General features: G+C 48.1%; 1 protein-coding gene across 2 annotated transcripts in view; it reads right to left on the bottom strand.

Annotated features, from left to right (window-relative positions):
- The window catches only part of IL10RB (interleukin 10 receptor subunit beta), a 432261-nt gene that overhangs the window by 258084 nt on the left and 156710 nt on the right, over window positions 1-17467 (bottom strand). For both annotated transcript variants that reach the window (XM_086935322.1, XM_086935323.1), the window contains exons 3-4: window positions 10366-10461; window positions 9396-9562 (exon numbers count right to left, since the gene is read on the bottom strand). In XM_086935322.1, coding sequence (XP_086791448.1) covers window positions 9396-9562; window positions 10366-10461 — 263 coding nt within the window. The remainder of the gene's footprint in view (window positions 1-9395; window positions 9563-10365; window positions 10462-17467) is intronic.

Below are 17467 nucleotides of genomic sequence, written 5' to 3'. Positions count from 1 at the left end.
ATTGCTAGAAGCTATCGATTATTGATGTGTAGATGTCCAGATATACTGCCCATAGACCATGAACTGTGAGATCTTGCATATGTGCTCCCTACCCCTGAAGGAATGTGTCTGTGGTAATGGTGACTTGCAGATTTGGGATCTTGAAAGGCTGACCCTGCAACAAGTTGTTGCTGTTCCATCACTGTATAGAGCGATGGGTCGCTGGACCAAACTAACACCAGGGGCCAGATGTAGGTAATCTCGATTTACCTACTCTTAAATACCGAATCATACCGATTCGGTATTTAAGAGTAGGTAAATGGGATGTAGGTAATTTCACTTTTGAAATTACCGAATCGGAATGATTCGGTAATTAACGAATCGGTATTTACAGATTCGGTAATTGCCATTGATTCTTATGGGTCTTGAGGCCCATAGGAATCAATGCCAATTACTGAATCGGTAAATACCGATCCGGTAAAATTACCGAATTTGCAAGGGGGACAGGGTGTCACTTTGACACCCTGTTTCACCCAATTGTGCATGGGTGCACATGCTGCTGACATACATGCCCTTAGGGCATGTATGTCTGCAACATGGCACGTTTTTTAAAGCAAAAAAATGCTTTTTGAAGGGTTTCCATTATTTACCACAAACTTCTAGTTGGTGGTAAATAACGAATTCTTAAACCCTTGTAGCACTGATTACAGTGCTACCTACATGTTGAATTACAGAATCGGTAATTTTACCAATTCGGTATTTAACCGAATCGGAAAAATGACAAATTCGGTAAAATTACCGATTCTGTAATTTAACATGCCCCTACATCTCAATATCCAAATACCGGTCGGAAACGGCCGAAAATCAGTATTTTTGGCCGTTTACGACTGCTGGTGGAGACCGCCATTGCCTGAGGGCAGTGGTGCTCCAAAAGCGGGTTTGGGTGGTTTGGTAGAGGATTGGGTGGCTTTCACCTAGGCACTCATGTGTCCCTACCTGGCTAGCCAGCAGTATTGGTAATCCCGGAGGCGCCGTCTGTGCTTCTGTGCCCTCCGGTTCCTGTTCGGGGTCTGATGACTGCTCCTTGAAGATGTCCGGTGCGTCTTCTGTGTATCGCTGCATGGTGGTGTAGGTCCAACGGCGCTCCTTTCGCTGTCAAAGGGTTTTCATCAACCGGAACGCCAAGCACGCCTCGCAGGAAGTCTCCTCATGTTCTGGTGATAAACAGAGATTGCACACTCTGTGTTGGCCTTGCCGGGAATACTTTGCGTGGCATTTGGGGCAAAAGCTGAAGGGTGTGTTTTCCATCCCTCGTCGATCATGACATGGAGAGTGGAGGCGAAGAAGTTCAGCAAGGCTGGGTCAGAACCCAGGCAGGCGTTGGGAAATATCTAATAACACCAGCCGGTATTGTTCGGTCATAAACGCAGTTTGGTTGGAGAGAAAAAAAGGGGCGCTGCAAAGGCCTCTGTGAGGAATTGAGCTTCGGTCTTGGAGCTGCGTTGTCGACTTCCGAAACCGATAGCTACAAAAAACATTCTAACAAAGGAGCCAGGAAACATGTACAATGCACAATGGATGAGGATTCACTATACCTCCTGACTCGAAGACTTCTTCGGAGAAAAACTACTTATAATTATCCGAGCACAACACTAGATGGCAGGATAATGCCAAACATATGTATCTATGGCTACCACATGCTATGAATATTGTAGTACTCCCACTATTATTATATTTGTTCAATCATGCTACCCCTCTCAATTCCCAGGGTTGGCTTTATTTTATTATTGGCCCTGCTCTGACGCTTGACATAGGGCGGGATGAGAATACTAGTGTTCCGCGTCCTCTGGATTCATGAGGATGAAGCTTTCACACGCCAGTGGGACTCGGTATTGGTAAGGGGTTGAATGCTGGCTGATGCATGTTAGTGCACACAAAGTTAGTCACTTCTTAACGCAAGGGGTGGCTTTGTTGGTCAATAACGATTAAGAGGGACTAATTCTATAACTGGAATTTTTAAATTTACTGATGCGGGAAGAGTAAGGACGCTGATAGTGCTGCAGCGATTAAATGCGGTACAAAAGGGGGTGGTGATGGACGGAGCATCTGAATCAATCAAACACTCACACCCAGTCAAAAGATCTGAGTTTAATCCATCACCGTTCTTTAGCCCACTCTGCCACCCCAGTTCAGACATGGCTATATGCAAATCAGTCTGACCCTGTGCCTCATGGGAACAGTCCAGCCCAAACTGCCAAGCCATGTCTTCCCTGGACCGGAAACAAGCTTCCGAGGACCGGTTTCCGAGGTGGAGTGCAAAAAAACGATGGATTTAGGCCCAGATCTCTGTACTGGGGTGAATGTATGACATTGTTCTGCATTCTGTCCATCAACTGTGGTTTTTGCAGCGATTAAATGCGGCACTATATATAGTGATAAAATGATCAATATGAGCTTGTGAGGACATAGGAGGTGAGAAGCTACAATATTGGTTGATATATCTTTTACACTCTTTAACGTATGCACAATTATAGGTGACGCAAACATGATGGTTCACCGTCTGGACCCGTGACGGATCGGCACGGTGTCCCTGAAAAGGTGGTTGCAGGTAAAAGGGATGTTTGCCACCTCCTGGTAATAGGGGTGGGCGGAATTTGCGTAGTTGCACTATACAAAGCTCCGCGAAATGGTAAAAAATCTCAGTGAGCACGCAAAAGTACAGCGAACATGTGGAATTTCTTGTTCTGCGTGTTCGCAATGCTTTTTTCCTGTTCGCGAACGCTGTTTGCGTGCTCGGGGAGAAATATCTTGTGAACACGCATTTTGAAAGCGCGAACAGGCAACAAATTCAGCGAAGCCGCGGATCGTGAGTGAAACGGTATTTACCACCCAGGCCTAGTTTCTATGCATTTTATGTGAGCAGGAATGAAACAATTGCTGAGTGCATCTGAGTATAGGGTGATATTTTCTCCTGGCACGTTCTTCTTTGTCATACAACCACAGATTTGGCGTTAATTTCAAGTGAAGTGAAGACTGGTCTTCCCTGTAGCACTGATGAAGTTGCGCAAATTGGTGGCAACAAAACATGTCAGCTTTTTAAAATTCTAAATGGTCTGATTAGAACGATTTTTTAATTGAGGACACTCACAGCAGTGAATAAAGTGATGTCTAGCCTGTGAGTGGTACCTCATTTTAGACGCTGGGAATTGCATGTCTTTTCTCACAGGGACCAGTGGGTACTTGATTGACACTAGCACGCACAAGTGCATTTATACTGATCTTTCACTGTCTTTTCTTTTCCTTCCTTCACTTTTGACAATTTTACGAAGAAATACACTTTTTAGGTCTCGCCTGGGGATGGCAAGGCAGAGACCTGCTCCGCCTTTGCGAGAGATCTTGTAAATACAAGATTTGTAAAAGGGACTCTAAGCCCCGCCCCTCTTTTCCATTGGGTAGCGTCAGCGTTTATGGTAAACGCTGGCTTCCCAATGGAAAGTAATGTTTTTGGGTGCCACCCTGTCCATTTTTCGGACAGCCCCTCCGGACACCATGGCCTGGTTCGCAGCTGTTGTGAAGACTTTTCTTGTCTGCTTGTTTAATTTAATAAGCAGATAAGAAAATTGTTCAGTGCAGCCCTGAAGCAGGCAAGGGGTGCAAGGGGTCACGGGGAGGACAGAGGGATCCCGGCAGACTTAGTGTTTTTCTGCAGAGGCAGCAGCGTATTGGGGGCCTGAGGCAGGCAAGATACTGGAAGAACACGTACTGTCCTCGCAATGGCGCCAATTGCCTTAAGGCAAGTGGGGTAAATACACATTGCGTTCCCTGTCCCGCAGGTAGTATAATAAAGCCATTAAGGGGTGGCCCCTCACATCCCTGAACGTCGGGGCTTCCGCACCTGCTGCACTAATGATGGATTTATAGCGCTGCCTCTGAGGGCGAGGGCGTGCTAGCGAACAAGATGTCGCTGCACCGACTTGTTATCGCTTCCAAAACAGACCCGAATCTTGGCACTCTGGGCTCTGCCTCTTAGACTTGTTACACTACAATCGACCTATGGCTACTTCTATAACCTAACGATCCATTGTAGCTCAGTCTTCCTTTTCACAAGTCTTACTGTTCGTTGAGATGAAGAACCTGGCTCCCCACCCTCTATGTCCTACAGAGTCCTACTTGTGGATGCTCTGCCCAGCAAGCTCCACCTGCACAGGCTCTCATTGGTGCAAGATCACACGGTGCAATCTCCTCCCTCTAGGGCTCGCAAAGCACAGGACGGTGTGTGGGCTGTGTGTGCTGTCAGAGGGCTGCAGCAGGGGATCCAACTGTTAGTGAGTGCTGAGGAGGGCGACCCTGCAGTGCTTCAATGGAGACCGGGGAGCTCTGAGCCCCTCACTCTGTGTGGTGATCACGCTGTCTGTGCTGACCCTGGGAGACACTGGGGCAGTCCAAGCTGAGTGTGAGCGCTGTGAAGTGTTACACCGGAGTCAGTCATGTACCCAGATATAGGTGTTTAGATCAACTTGCTGGCCTGCTGGAGAAACGCTGATTTTCTAAGCACCAGACGTATTATGTATAAAGTGCTCGTGGTTAATAAACACTCGGTAAGGCAGTGATGTTACTTCAACAGAGACCTCCCTGAGTCTCAACCTTCGTCTCTCCCTTTGGCTCCTCCACCTCTCACACAACCCTGGCCATTCACTTCTATTATCTTCACAAAGCCTATATCACCCCAAAGAGGATTAATCCAATGTTTCTTCAATGCACATGTGAAGTTCCCCAGAAGTAATGAAGAGGGAGCAGACTTTTTCCATATGGTATGGGCATGACCGTCTCTCCATCCTTACTGGAATTACATCACCTGGTATGTGGATAAATCTACGGGGCAACATATCCTAAAAACTCCAGTCTATTGCATATCAGGCCTGTTCCCCAGATGAAGGGGCAAAAGAATCACAATCAAATATATAGATCTAGTGCTGCTCTTGGAGTTTTGCCAGCTGGCAATAGCTTGGAAGAACCCCAGAGGCCTGGACATTCTGCACTGATGAACAGAGGCCCTTAAGTGAGCAGAGGTGAGCCACGGGCTCCAGTCACTGGAGCATGCGCAAGCACGGCGTACCATTTTAGTGGGTTCCCCACATATTGAAGAGATTGGTGCACTTCTATCAGCCCCTGACAGTGCAACAGACAAGTCTGATTGATACTACATTCTCCCCAGATGCTCATATGTGCCTCTGTGCCTAGGTGTTTCCCCTTCACAATTGAGTCTCCTTTATCCCTCCCCAGGTAAGCACCCTGACCAGAGGAAAGCACACTGCACACACCACTTGCCTGCAAAATCTTCATATCAACACCTTACTCCAACTCCAGCAGGTTGATACGTTTGCCAAGCTTGTTATAAGTTGTTGTTTTTAAAACAAGGAGGTATTTTGCATAGAGGAACATGCTTGCCACCTGAACCACCTATCCATGATTTATATGACTTACTGGTATCTCGCATTAGAACTTATCTGATCTACATTCTCTCCCATCCTGTACTGCATAACTTTACCTGGAATGGTGCACTGATAGAACAAGCATTTACAATGCAATAGGTTTCGCATTAGGAAAGGGTGAGTTATTGGTATTGTAAATTACACATTTTTTTAATATGTGTTGGCTTTGAAAATATATAAATTAATAGCATTGTTATTCACAAAGCCAATAGCTTACACTTTCCTAATGCGAGTCCTATTGGCTATGGCAATGCTTGTTGATAGCAAGCAAGGACAGTGCTGTTGTGGTGCTGAGCAGTGATGTGGTTGGGCTGAGTGATGTGGTGGTGTCCCTGAGTGATGTGGTGGTGTCCCTGAGTGATGTGGTGGTGTCCCTGAGTGATGTGGCGGTGCCCCAGAGTGATGTGATGGTGTCCCCAAGTGGTGTCCCAGAGTGATGTGGTGGTGTCCCTGAATGATGTGGTGGTGTCCCAGAGTGATGTGGTGGTGTCCCAGAATGATGTGGTGGTGTCCCTGAGTGATGTGGTGGTGTCCCTGAGTGATGTGATGGTGTCCCTGAGTAATGTGATGGTGTCCCTGAGTGATGTGGTGGTGTCCCTGAGTGATGTGGTGGTGTCCCTGAGTGATGTGGTGGTGCCCCCGAGTGATGTGATGGTGTCCCCAAGTGGTGTCCCCGAGTGATGTGGTGGTGTCCCCATGTGATGTGGTGGTGTCCCCAAGTGATGTGATGGTGTCCCTTAGCCGTTTGCGTAGCATGCATATGGTGATCAAATATCTGCATGTAACCCTAGCATGATGTTCCCGCTCTATACTTTAATTAATCAGTGCAGTTTGGGAGTTTTAGTCTCGGTTCGGTTCAAAGGAAACAACTGGACCAGCGCAGCAGATTAGAAAAAAGTTTATAAAAAAACCTTACTCTGAAAATTTGTCTCCAAACGGCACTGAAGATATGGCGCCCATTTGCATCTGCGGTTTATGGGCTAGGGGATGAAGAAAATTACAAATTTTAATTTTAATTTTACCAGTCAGTTGGGTGAGTTTCCTTGTGTACATAGCTGACAAACCCATTTCACAAAAAAAAAATCTGTTGACATAAGGAGGCATTTAACGTAATTTGCCTAAACTTGTTGGTTGTTAGTTCTCTGCATGGTGGCCAGACAAACCTGCTGCCACCCGTATTGCTTTCTCATCTCATTGGTTGGATAGGCAGACCCCACCGACAGATAAAAAACAACTATGTTTGAGAGTGTGCTTTAAAAGCTCCATGTCACTTTAGATTGTGCAGGGGGGGGGGGGAATTGACAAACACCAAGATACCATATTTACAGACAACTTGATTAGACTGTCTCACATCACAGGCAGATCACTAAAATATTCACGTGCAACACTTCTGCTTCTCAGCATTGGTTGCACTTCGCGCTTTGAGGGTTCCCTAATGCGATACAACACTACACAAATAAAGCAACAAAACCCCTTATTTAGATTTATATAACTCTCAAGAGTCTCTTGGGGCAGCTGGGAACTCAACGTAATTGGAGGCAGACTCAATTTTTAACTAGGTTTTGGTACGTTTTTGGAACTTAGAGGGATCTGATGTGGACGGAGGTCAAAAAGGAGAGAATTCTCGGTTCCAGCTGTGTATTCAAACTGAACAAAGCTTGGGCTGTGGAGTTGTGAGCAGTCTGCTCGACTAAAGAACAGTTTAGAGAACCCCAAGCAAATAGCATTGCTAAAGTCCAGACGGGACTGGATAATTTAAATGCCACAAATACCCTATGGGAAAAAAAGAGAAAACAAGCACGACACTAGCCCCGAGGGAGTCAAAAGCACCTAAATGGAGGGTTACTGGACAGGTAAGAGGTTCCCAAGAGTTAACAGGCAGCAATCGCGAGCCGGACAAAAAAAGAGTAAACGGGCCAGCCTGTAGGGGGTTGGGATGAAGGGCAAGTCGTCAAGGGAAATAAGGGTAGGTAACTGGATTAGAAATATTGAATCCATTTTAAAGGACAGACGAGTTGTTCCACAGAAGTTGGTCACACTCATTACCAGTGAATCTAGAGCGATTAAAAACAAGTCTATGTCAGACTCATGCAGGTATAGGGCCAGACACAGATGTGTTAACTGTACTGGCGTCTTAAGTGAGCCTTTAGAGAAAGGTAGTCCTAAAAGTGCCGTAAACATCTATTTACATGGCATGGGCTGGTATACATATAAAAAAAATAACAGGTATGTTTCAGGTCCACGGGCTGTCCAAGGTTAGTGTGTGTGGAAAGCAAGATATATGATCGCTAACGTATACAAGTGTTAAGCGCACATTCACTTTGCACTCATGTTTGTAGTCCACCACACATTTCTCAAGGAAATATAGCTAGTTCATATCATTGTCACAGATGAGTCGGCAGAGATGCTCTCCCTTCACAATGACCCTGGCCAGGACAGAGACGGCGGCAGCACCTACCGCTGAGCCCGGATCACTGCGATCAGAGGTGGGCCGGCCCGCTGCACCTCCTCTGGCCCTCAGTGTTCCATGAGGGCTTCAGATGAGCGATGTGGTGGCCCCACACCACCCTCCACAGCTCCTCGATACTTTGTCTGCTCCCATAAACCACGATATTGCATTGTCCTCGTTCCGCCGCCAGAGTGCAGCAAGGAAATGTCGGACGACAGGAAGGGGACTTGCCACCTCCCCATCCAGCCCCCTGTTCCGCCTACTCTTCCAGCAGCCAACGCCCTGCTTTGTGACGAAACACTCTAACACTCCGCTTGACCAATAAACTGTCATCTCAGGCAACACACTGCCCAATAGGAGCCAAAGAAGGGGCGGGCGTCAGACCATCTTTCTATATCCGCATTTGTTTTTGGTTGCTTTGTTGTTGTTACGGGAGTTACCCGGATGTTGGACCGCATCACTAACAACATGAGTAAACAATGGCTGCCGAGGGAGAGAGGGACACGGACGAGGCAGAAAGAGCACGGTGAGTGGGAGGGGGGGGTTGTATCTGTGTGTGTGTGTGTGTGTGTGTGTGCGCGCCCGTGAGTGGTGGGGGTGCGTGAGTGGCTGTGTGGGGGTGGGGGGGGTGCATGTGTGTGGCTGTGTGGCTGTGTGTGCGTGCGCTTGTATGTGCCTGCGTCTGTGTGTGTGCCTGCCTGCGTGTGTGCCTGACTGCGTGTTTCTGTGAGTATCAGAGGCAGGGGATGTGCACGGCGCCGGGCTGGGCGTGCTCGCCCACGAGGTGAAATCGCTGATGGAAAGCTCGTGCACATCCCCTGTCTCACATTCATCGGAACACGCCAACAAAAGAAGTCTTCGCAGACAAAGCAGGCAAAGCCTGCTTTTTAGGTCTGCTCGACCTAAAAATGATGGGGATGGCAACGAATGTTACAAGTACACTGTATTTGTAAGCATCTGCACAAAACTCAATAAAATATGTTGAAAAAATAATAATGGGAATGCCATATTAGCAAGTAAATAACTATTTAGAGACCACCCCCCTATAACTTTGCAGCCTCATGTCTAATCTGTGTCAAATTTGTCAAAACCTAAGTAATCCTCTTAAACACGGTGTTCTTCAAGTTGTATGCTGATTTGTTACCTGAATTACAGAGGCTGCACAGGAGACACACTATTGTCTGGAAATATGCCAATGTTCAGCGCAAGTCCCAATACAGAAAAAAATTGGAATATGGTAAGGGAGGATGAAAGATACACTAAAGTCATATACGGGATTATCATGATGGACACTTAATGCAGAGACCTAATATGTAAGACATATCATACTACTTAATCTTTAAATATGAACACAGCATTAAAACAATACTAACTGTTTTTGAAAATGTCAACCTCTACTTCATTTTCAAGAATATCTTCTTTCTATATCAAGGCTTTTACAGTGCATCAGTGACACCTGAACAAAAGGTACTTACTGTCTTTTAGTGGGTTGAAATGAATTGACTCCCAATCTGAGGTATCGTTGTTGAAATTAGATTTTACACTTAAACAAAATAAACCATAATGCAATCCGCTGAACACACACTTGGTCAGGAAAGTTTTCTGACAGGTATCCTCGAATACATCAATGCAATGAACATTGCTGAAAAAAAAGATATTTTAATATGAAAATACAAAAAATCCTTTTTAAAAATATAGACATATAAACAATACACATTTCATTGTTCGATGCTACGTCACGGAATGCCCCAACTGATGAACTGTGCTCCTTTTAAACACATCCTTGATTATATTTAGCAGTGTTCCTGAGAATTAAAACTAGTAGTTTAGACATAATTTGTGTAATTAATAAACTGTTAGGTGTAGATACCACAACATCTACACACTCTCCTTCCTTCTGACAAGATCCCTACAAAGGTGCTATACTGGAATGAAGAATGCATACATAACTATTTCTTACAGAGTTACAAACAAAAATATTGGACATTTGGATCAAAACTAGATGTTGTAATCACTAAATATATGTAAGTATATGTATGAAGGTATCCGATTCTTATCTGGATATTAGTCACATAAACAAGAAAATATTAGTTATTTATCACAGTGGTGAAATCACTATCCCAAATTGTGCTTTATTAAAATGTGAAAGAAGTCAGGTACAAAAAATCTACTGTGTTTTAACATGTATCAAAAGTTGCAACAGAACATGCTGTGGTACCTGTGCATGTTATTTTTTCTTTTGGAATAAAATGTTAATAAAAAGAGTAAAAAAAAGTTTCAACAGAACAACAGACATATATATATATATATATATATATATATATATATATATATACATATATATATATATATATATTTTTTTTTTATTTAAGTCTCTAGTGCATAGAGTCTTGCTTACAACTTTGACTGCGGCATACATAGTTAAAACTAAAGAAAATAACAAACCATCGGCTTTCTGAATCAGCAGTGCTTCCCTTGGGCAATCTGCACCTTAGCTCCAGCGATGAATCGTCTGCACCTCTATCAATGTAACTGCTTCTCCTAAAGGAAACGTAGAAACAAATGATACCTTTATCCACCTCTTACAAATAAAACCACAAAAACTAGATGTGAGAAATTGGGTAGTTGGTTGACTGGGGAATGAGTCATGCCTTGTCAGGGTTAGGCACAAGCCAACACTAAATTAACCTGTGCTCATCCCTCTGGTAGCTTGGCAAAGCATTCGGGTTTAACACAGAGGCGATGTGTAAAGTATCTGCACAAAACTCTAAATAGGAATAAAGTGAAAACACAATATAAAAAAAGATTTCACACCAGGTTAGAAACATATAACTTTTTAAAATAAATAAAACAAGACCAAAACGACAAGAATCCAATCAGCAGAACCGGAGATATGTAATTTTAAAGATTTTAGTGACGTTAGAGCCAAAAAGCACAAAGCGCCAACTGTGGCTATCTGGTGGTGCTGGACCAGGATAAAAGCACAATTTCAAGCCAACCGTGATGTAGCATGTGCCGGCTACAGGAACTCAGTTAGGCCTGCTGAACAAAGTACCTTAGATCATGGGTTATGGAGTGTTGCGAGGATCCACGCCAAAGATGTATTGCGCACCCAAAGCAATGCATCGGTTTTGAGAAGCGGCGAGGCTGTGATGTCAGGGCCTGCGTTATCATCGAGTATAAAATGCCTGGGTTTGCAATTCAAAGTCCTGGGAGGAGGATGTGGCATGCAGTCGGGGCGATGCGTCGGTCCCGAAGAGTTGTGAGGCTGCAATGCAGAGTCGATTGTCGACGCCAAGACTACCATCAACGAGAGATGCGAGGGCCTGCGACGAAGGTACATCACACAGTGGTGGTTCCGAAGGTGATGGAGGTTGGGGCTCAGATGCAGGTCTTTGTGACAGGCCCAGTCCACAAACCAGCAGAAATTTGTTGGTACTGCCCGGGGTTGGTCGCGCAGCAGAGGGATGTGTATGGTTCCACTAGATCCACAGAAGCTGGCAGAGCACTTTAAGACCACTTCCAAGGGTCCAGGACTCGGTGGCACCACTTGGCAGGGTAGACTCACAGATGGCAGAGTCCAGGTGCAGGTGAATGATGGTTGGAAGCCTATTATGTCCCTGAGGCTACAGATCAGGGGTCCTGTGAACTAGCCCTTGGAGCCACTCTAGGTTCTGGGCAAGAGATGCAGGTCTAGTCTTTCTCACCCAATAGGCAATAGGGCAGCAGGCCAGCACAGCAGGGAAGCAGTTCCTTGAGAGCTGCAGTTCAGCAGAGTGGCAATCCTTGTAGCAGCATAGCAGTCCTTCTTCCTGGCAGAGTATCCACAGGTCCAGAAGTTTACTAATGTGGTAGTTTAGTATTTATACCCAGCTGTGCCTTTGATTTGGGGCGAAGCTTCTAGAGGCATGTCTTTAAAGTTCACGGGTGCCATGCCTTCCTCGCCCTGGCTCCACACTAACTACAGGGGGCATGCAGCCCTTTGTGTGGAGACAGGACACAACCTATTCCAGTGTAAGTGATTCTGGGCCCAGCTCCTCCCTACCATCCTGCCACTGATGGCCAAGCCAGTCACACCTAAGCTCCCCATTGTGTGTGGCTGTTTACACGGAATACACATAGCATAACTGTCAACTACACCTAGTCATGTGATCCAGAGACAGGCACCAAATGGCTAAGGCAAGAAAATGACAACTTTCTAAAAGTGGCATTTCAGAATTGTAATTAATTAAAAATACAATTTGTAAATGACACATAACATGTAATAAGGTAGCTTCAATGTTATCCTAATAGAGAGGTAGGCCTTGTAGTAGTAAAAAAATAATTTAAGAGTTTTTCATTACACAAATAAAACTCAAAAGTATGTCTTACTTTTTAAATACATTGCACCGACCCTCTGAGCTATTTAGGGTCTACCCTAGGGATGACTTGTATGTATAGAAAAGTAAGGTTTGAGCCTTGCGAAGGGTTTACTTTGTCAGGTCGACATGGCAGTTTAAAACTGTACACACACAGGCTGCAACGGCAGGCCTGAGACATGTTTAAAGTGCTACTACTTGGGTAGAACAATCAGTGCTGCAGGGCCACTCGTAGCCTTTAATTTACAGTCCCTGGCCAAGCGTGGTGCCACTTTACCAGAAACTTAACAGTATTGCCAGGAAACAGCTGACATAGGGGCCTTGGAAATGCAAGGAAACTACAAGTCCCATGAGGCCACTGAACCAAATGCCCTGCAAATCAGGAGGAGCTTGACTATTTAATCAACATTTGCATGTCAACCACTGTGTGTAATTTCTGAATTCTTTAGAATTTGGTCGTAGAGCGGTGTGGGACGTGCAATAGTATGAAGAAGTTGCAGCTTGCAATAGGGTTATGCCAGGTCTGACGGTCCTTGGTGAGTGCGACAGTGGACGGTCAGCCGATCTTGTTCCACGGCATTTGGTTTAACGCTGGGGATATTCTCATATGGTAATTTCTCCTTTCTGATATTAATTTCCACCGGAAGTACACCGGCTGCTGTGCAACTCTCTGTTAGTGCGAGAAGCACTTTGGGAAGTGTGGCGTTTAGAACTTAAAAGACGCTGCACCTCTTTGTGTCTTTCTCCTAGCTGTCGGAGCAACAAAGTGTGGTTCTTGGAACAGGAAGATGGGTCGGGCGCGCTTTCCAGCGTGTTAAGCTAAGTATAGGAAGACGCTTCTTTCTTTTATTTTTGTTTTCCTTCTTCCTGACTATGTCGCTATCGTTTTCTGCTGAAAAACCCCTCAGCCAATAATTTCTTTGTTTTGTTGTGCCATCTCTAGAAGTATGATTTCAATTTAAAGTGGAAATAACCTAATGATTTCCAACTAAAGACTGAGAAAAAAATATAACCTATTAAGAGTTATCGTGTGTTAAGACTTTGATTCAAGCTTGTTGTTTTTTTCATTAACTTTATCCATCCCCGGGGCATGGCTTGGCCGGCTGCAAGATGGCTGCACTCTAAGTGGGCTCTTCCGGCCAAGCGATCTAATCCTACATAATCCTACAGCCATAGCCACTATTGCTGCACCACGACACTGTTCCCTGCCCAGCTACAGCGCAACACACATGCTGAGCCAGTCTTTGCGGCTCGGGACGCCTCCTGTGTGCCGCCCTGCTCCTCGAGGTCGGTGCTGGACCCACGCGCCGCGGGACTGTGCTCCGGCCCCGTGTTGCTGCCAGCGGAGGACGGTGGTGCCGGGGAGCCTTCTGCCGTGAGCTTCTGCCGGGGTGCGGTGAGTCGCGTTGGCTGGGGGGAGTCTGCCAGGGGGGCCCGGGGCTGTCTGCTGCTTCGGCCGGCTCGGCGGTGTCGCGGCCTGCTCGGGCCTGGTGGCCGCCTCATCCGCGGTCTGGGACTGGGCCCGGCCCCACCGGGGGTGCGGCGCTGCCGGGACTGCGGTCGGGGGTGGCGTCCCCCTCCTGCCTCCCTAGTGTGGGCGCCTCCCCTAGCTGGCGCCGTCTTCTGCACCCCGCGAGCTCCTGCGGCCCTCTGTCCCGTGGGCCGGCCTGCATTTTATCGCCGCCGAGAGTCCTGGTGAGAGACCGCCTGCTGCCAGACTGTGCTTCCCGGCCCGCGCTCTGCTGCGGCCTACAGTAGGGCCCGGCTCCTGCGGCGACGTGCTCCTGCCTGGCGGAGCGGACCTTCTCCAGTTGCACTGGCCTCCCCCTGCCTCAATCAAACAAGCTGGTGGCCCTGGTCCCGGGGGGCGGTCACCTGATAGGATCGCCTGGTGACAGGCCGGGCCGGCCTAGTGCTCCTGCTGTGGACGCCCTGCTGCCCGGTGGGTGCTGGTAGTTTCCAGCTGCGGCCGGGCCCCGGGGGAGACGCTCTTTGTGGTGAGGCCGCCTGCATCCAATGGCTCCCACTGATTAACCCCCGCTCCCTTCACTACCCGGACAGGTGCTTAGCACTCTCTCCTACCTGCTGCCCCGGCCTGGAGGCCTTGACGCTCACGTGGCCCCCCCCCCTCCTGCTGTGGGCCGGGCGTTGGTGACCCTTCCTGTGCGGTGAGCCTGCGGCTTACCTGGGTTGGCGTTGCACGTGAAACCAGCAGTGACCGCGCCAACGTGCCCTGCTCCCAGATCTTACCTCTCCTGGTCCTGGCCTGCAGTGTTTTCCTCTCCGCCTTGGACCTGGTCTACTCCCCTCCGCCTTGCGGTTCTACGGGGCTGAGCTCCACTATGGGGAAATGGACCCCAAGCAGCCCAAGATCGCCTTTGAGCTTCGGAAATCTTCCCGACAAGATGGCGTTAGCTCGGAGGGGGCGGACTCGGCCGGGTCGCCGGACACCCTACCTGGTCGAGACGATGACCTTAAAGCGATCATGTTGGAGGTGAAATCGGCCGTCACAGGTATCGCCTCTCAATTGGACCAGCTATCCGCTGGTCTTGACTCCATGAAGGTCGGGGTCGACTCTCACGACAATAGACTCCTCCACGTAGAGTCTAGAGTTTCTGATGCTGAAGATGCGGCTACGCAGGACAGGCTGAAGTTGCTCCAAATGGATAAGATCCTTGCTGTCATTCGTGAGAAGAACGAGGATTTGGAGGTCCGCTCCGGCCGGAGCAACTTCCACCTCAAGGGCCTCCCTGATTTCACCAACATATCCAAAATGGAGGACTTTGTCGAAAATCTCATCCGGGAGCTCTTTGGGGATGTGCTCTCTCCTTTCTTTGTTGTGGAGCGCGCCCACCGTTCACTCGGCCCGCAGCCTCGACCTGGCATGGCCCCCGTCCTATAGTGGCGATGATCTTAAACTTTGGTGATCGAGGCGCCATCCTCCGGGCTGCAAGGGACAAGGGCACCATTACGCATCAGGGTAATACCCTCTCATTTTCCCCTGATTACACCATGACTGTTCAAGCCGCCAGGAGGGAATGTCTGCCTGCCAAGCGGATCTTTCAAAAACACGAGGTCTCCTACTCCATGGCCTACCCGGCGAAGCCGAGGGTTCGCCAGGGCTCCAAGAAGCTAGTCTTCCCAGATCCGCGGGAGGAGCTTGCTTTTGCCAAACGTCTGGATAAGGAATACAGGACATCTCTCTCCGGATCCTCGCTTGAAGCTGCAAACCACTTGAGTGACAATGACTGATCAGTCCTATTGTGCATGTTTTTGGTTCCTTTGGTTCTATGATATAGGTCGTACATTCTTTGCGTGCCTGGCCTCTCCCCCCCCCCTCCTTGCCTATGGGGGCCGAGGCGATTGTTTATTGCAATGCTGTGATTTTGGATTTGCGTTTTCTTTCTTTTCTTAGCTGGGATTTATCATTGTACATTTCATTGCTTATGGTGTAGTTAATACAGGTTGCTTTGATTGTGCCTCCTTCATGATGCTGTTACCTACCTTTGGCCACCCTGCTCTTCCGCAGGGGTGTCCGCCCTGCCATGCCCCACCTGGGATTATTCCCGCTTCTGTGTGTTGGTCCCCCTCTCCAAGTTCTGGGTCGCTTGGGTGGGGTGGGGGGTGCTCTCAGCCTGATGGGGGGTTGGAGTGGGTGGGGGGAGGATGGGAACTGCAGGTTGTTCTGATTTAAATGCTCTGTGCAAGATTCGACATGCAGATATTGATGGGTGGGTGGGTGGTTTGGTGATTGACAGTAAGCTGACTGACCCCAGGAAGCTTGCTGTGGAGACAGACCACTGGGTCAGCATCAGTATCCACAAGGGGCATGTGGGAGATTCAGCCAAGGGTGGGCAGGGTCCCTAGCAGAAGAATGGGGGGACAAGCGTTAACAAAAGGAGTTCCAAAAAGGGCCCCACAGCAATTCCCAAGGGCACCAATGGAAAGGGTCCCAGCCCCCCAATGGTAGGAAACCATGGGTCTCTTCAGGCAAGCCTGCAGAAAAGGGTCCCACAAGTGTTATGCTTGTGATTAGGTGGGTTACTTCATAGGGGATCGTAAGTGTCCCAAAGCCACCACTACACCCACTGATGCACCGCCCCATGGGTTGACTGTGTAGATTTGGGGGAGGAGTTGGGTTCCCAAGGAGGGTGGAAGCCAGCAGAATTGACGCTTGTCTCACTAAGGGAGAGTGAGATGGTCCCTGGGACCCACCTGCACTTAACACGAAGAAATACGGGCAGTGGGTCACCATTAATGGCCTAAGGGTGCAGGCTCTGAGAGACTCTAGAGCCAGTGTGACAGCTATTAGTTGTCGGCTAGTGTTTGAGGAGCAGGTAGTCCCCAACTTATTTAACTCAGTAGTTGCAGCTGACAACTCAAGAGTGCCTCTGCAATGTTGCACAAGTTCCCTTTGAGGGTGGGGGGTCTCAATTACCTTAAAAGTAGTTGTGAGACCAGCCATGCCTGTTGACTGTCTGCCTGGTAATGACCTGGGGAGTTCCCCTTGGGAGAAGGTGGAACACAGGTCTCATCTGGAGATATTGGGTTAGCCTGAGTGGGCATGTGTGACCACTCAGTCAATGGCGGCCAGTAAGGGCAATCAAGAGAAACTGGAACCTGAAAGTGTGGCACAAGTGCCTTCCAGAATGAGAAGAGGCACTGGGCGTAGGAAACCAGCCCCCTAAGCTCCCACGGTCCAAGAGGAGGCAGGCCTTGAGAGGGATGCCCTGGAGCCTACAGGGAAGCAAGTGGGCAAAGTGTGGGACATGCCTGAGTTGACCCATTGGCAGCAGGAAGGGGTCCCTTCAGGGAGGAATTCCGAGAGAAGTAGCAGGAATGCCCTTCTTTTGTTGGTTTGTGGAAGCAGGCTGAAAATCAGCCAGCAGGTGATCAGTCTGGATCACATTGTATTTTCCGGGAGAGTGGTCTCCTGTATGAGGGCCTAAGGTTGCTGAGTCTGGATCAGCCCGTGTGCTGGTGATACCCCAGTGCTACAGAGCCTTCCTGCTGGGTCTGTCTCGTGATGTGCTTTTGGCAGAGCATTTGAGGCAAGACAAGACATTTGAAAGACTTGTCACCTACTTTTAATGGCCCCAAATGTGCACAAACTCTGACATGCATGGTAGGTATTCCAGACTGGCAAGGTAAGTGTTAAGAGAGGGAGGAAGTGCAAGGTCCTTTTCCTG

The sequence above is a fragment of the Lissotriton vulgaris genome, chromosome 8 (assembly GCF_964263255.1).
Source record: "Lissotriton vulgaris chromosome 8, aLisVul1.2, whole genome shotgun sequence".
Lineage (NCBI taxonomy): Eukaryota > Metazoa > Chordata > Amphibia > Caudata > Salamandridae > Lissotriton > Lissotriton vulgaris.
The sequence above is the reverse complement of the archived record's forward strand: the minus strand, read 5'-3'. Positions and strand labels throughout refer to the sequence as shown.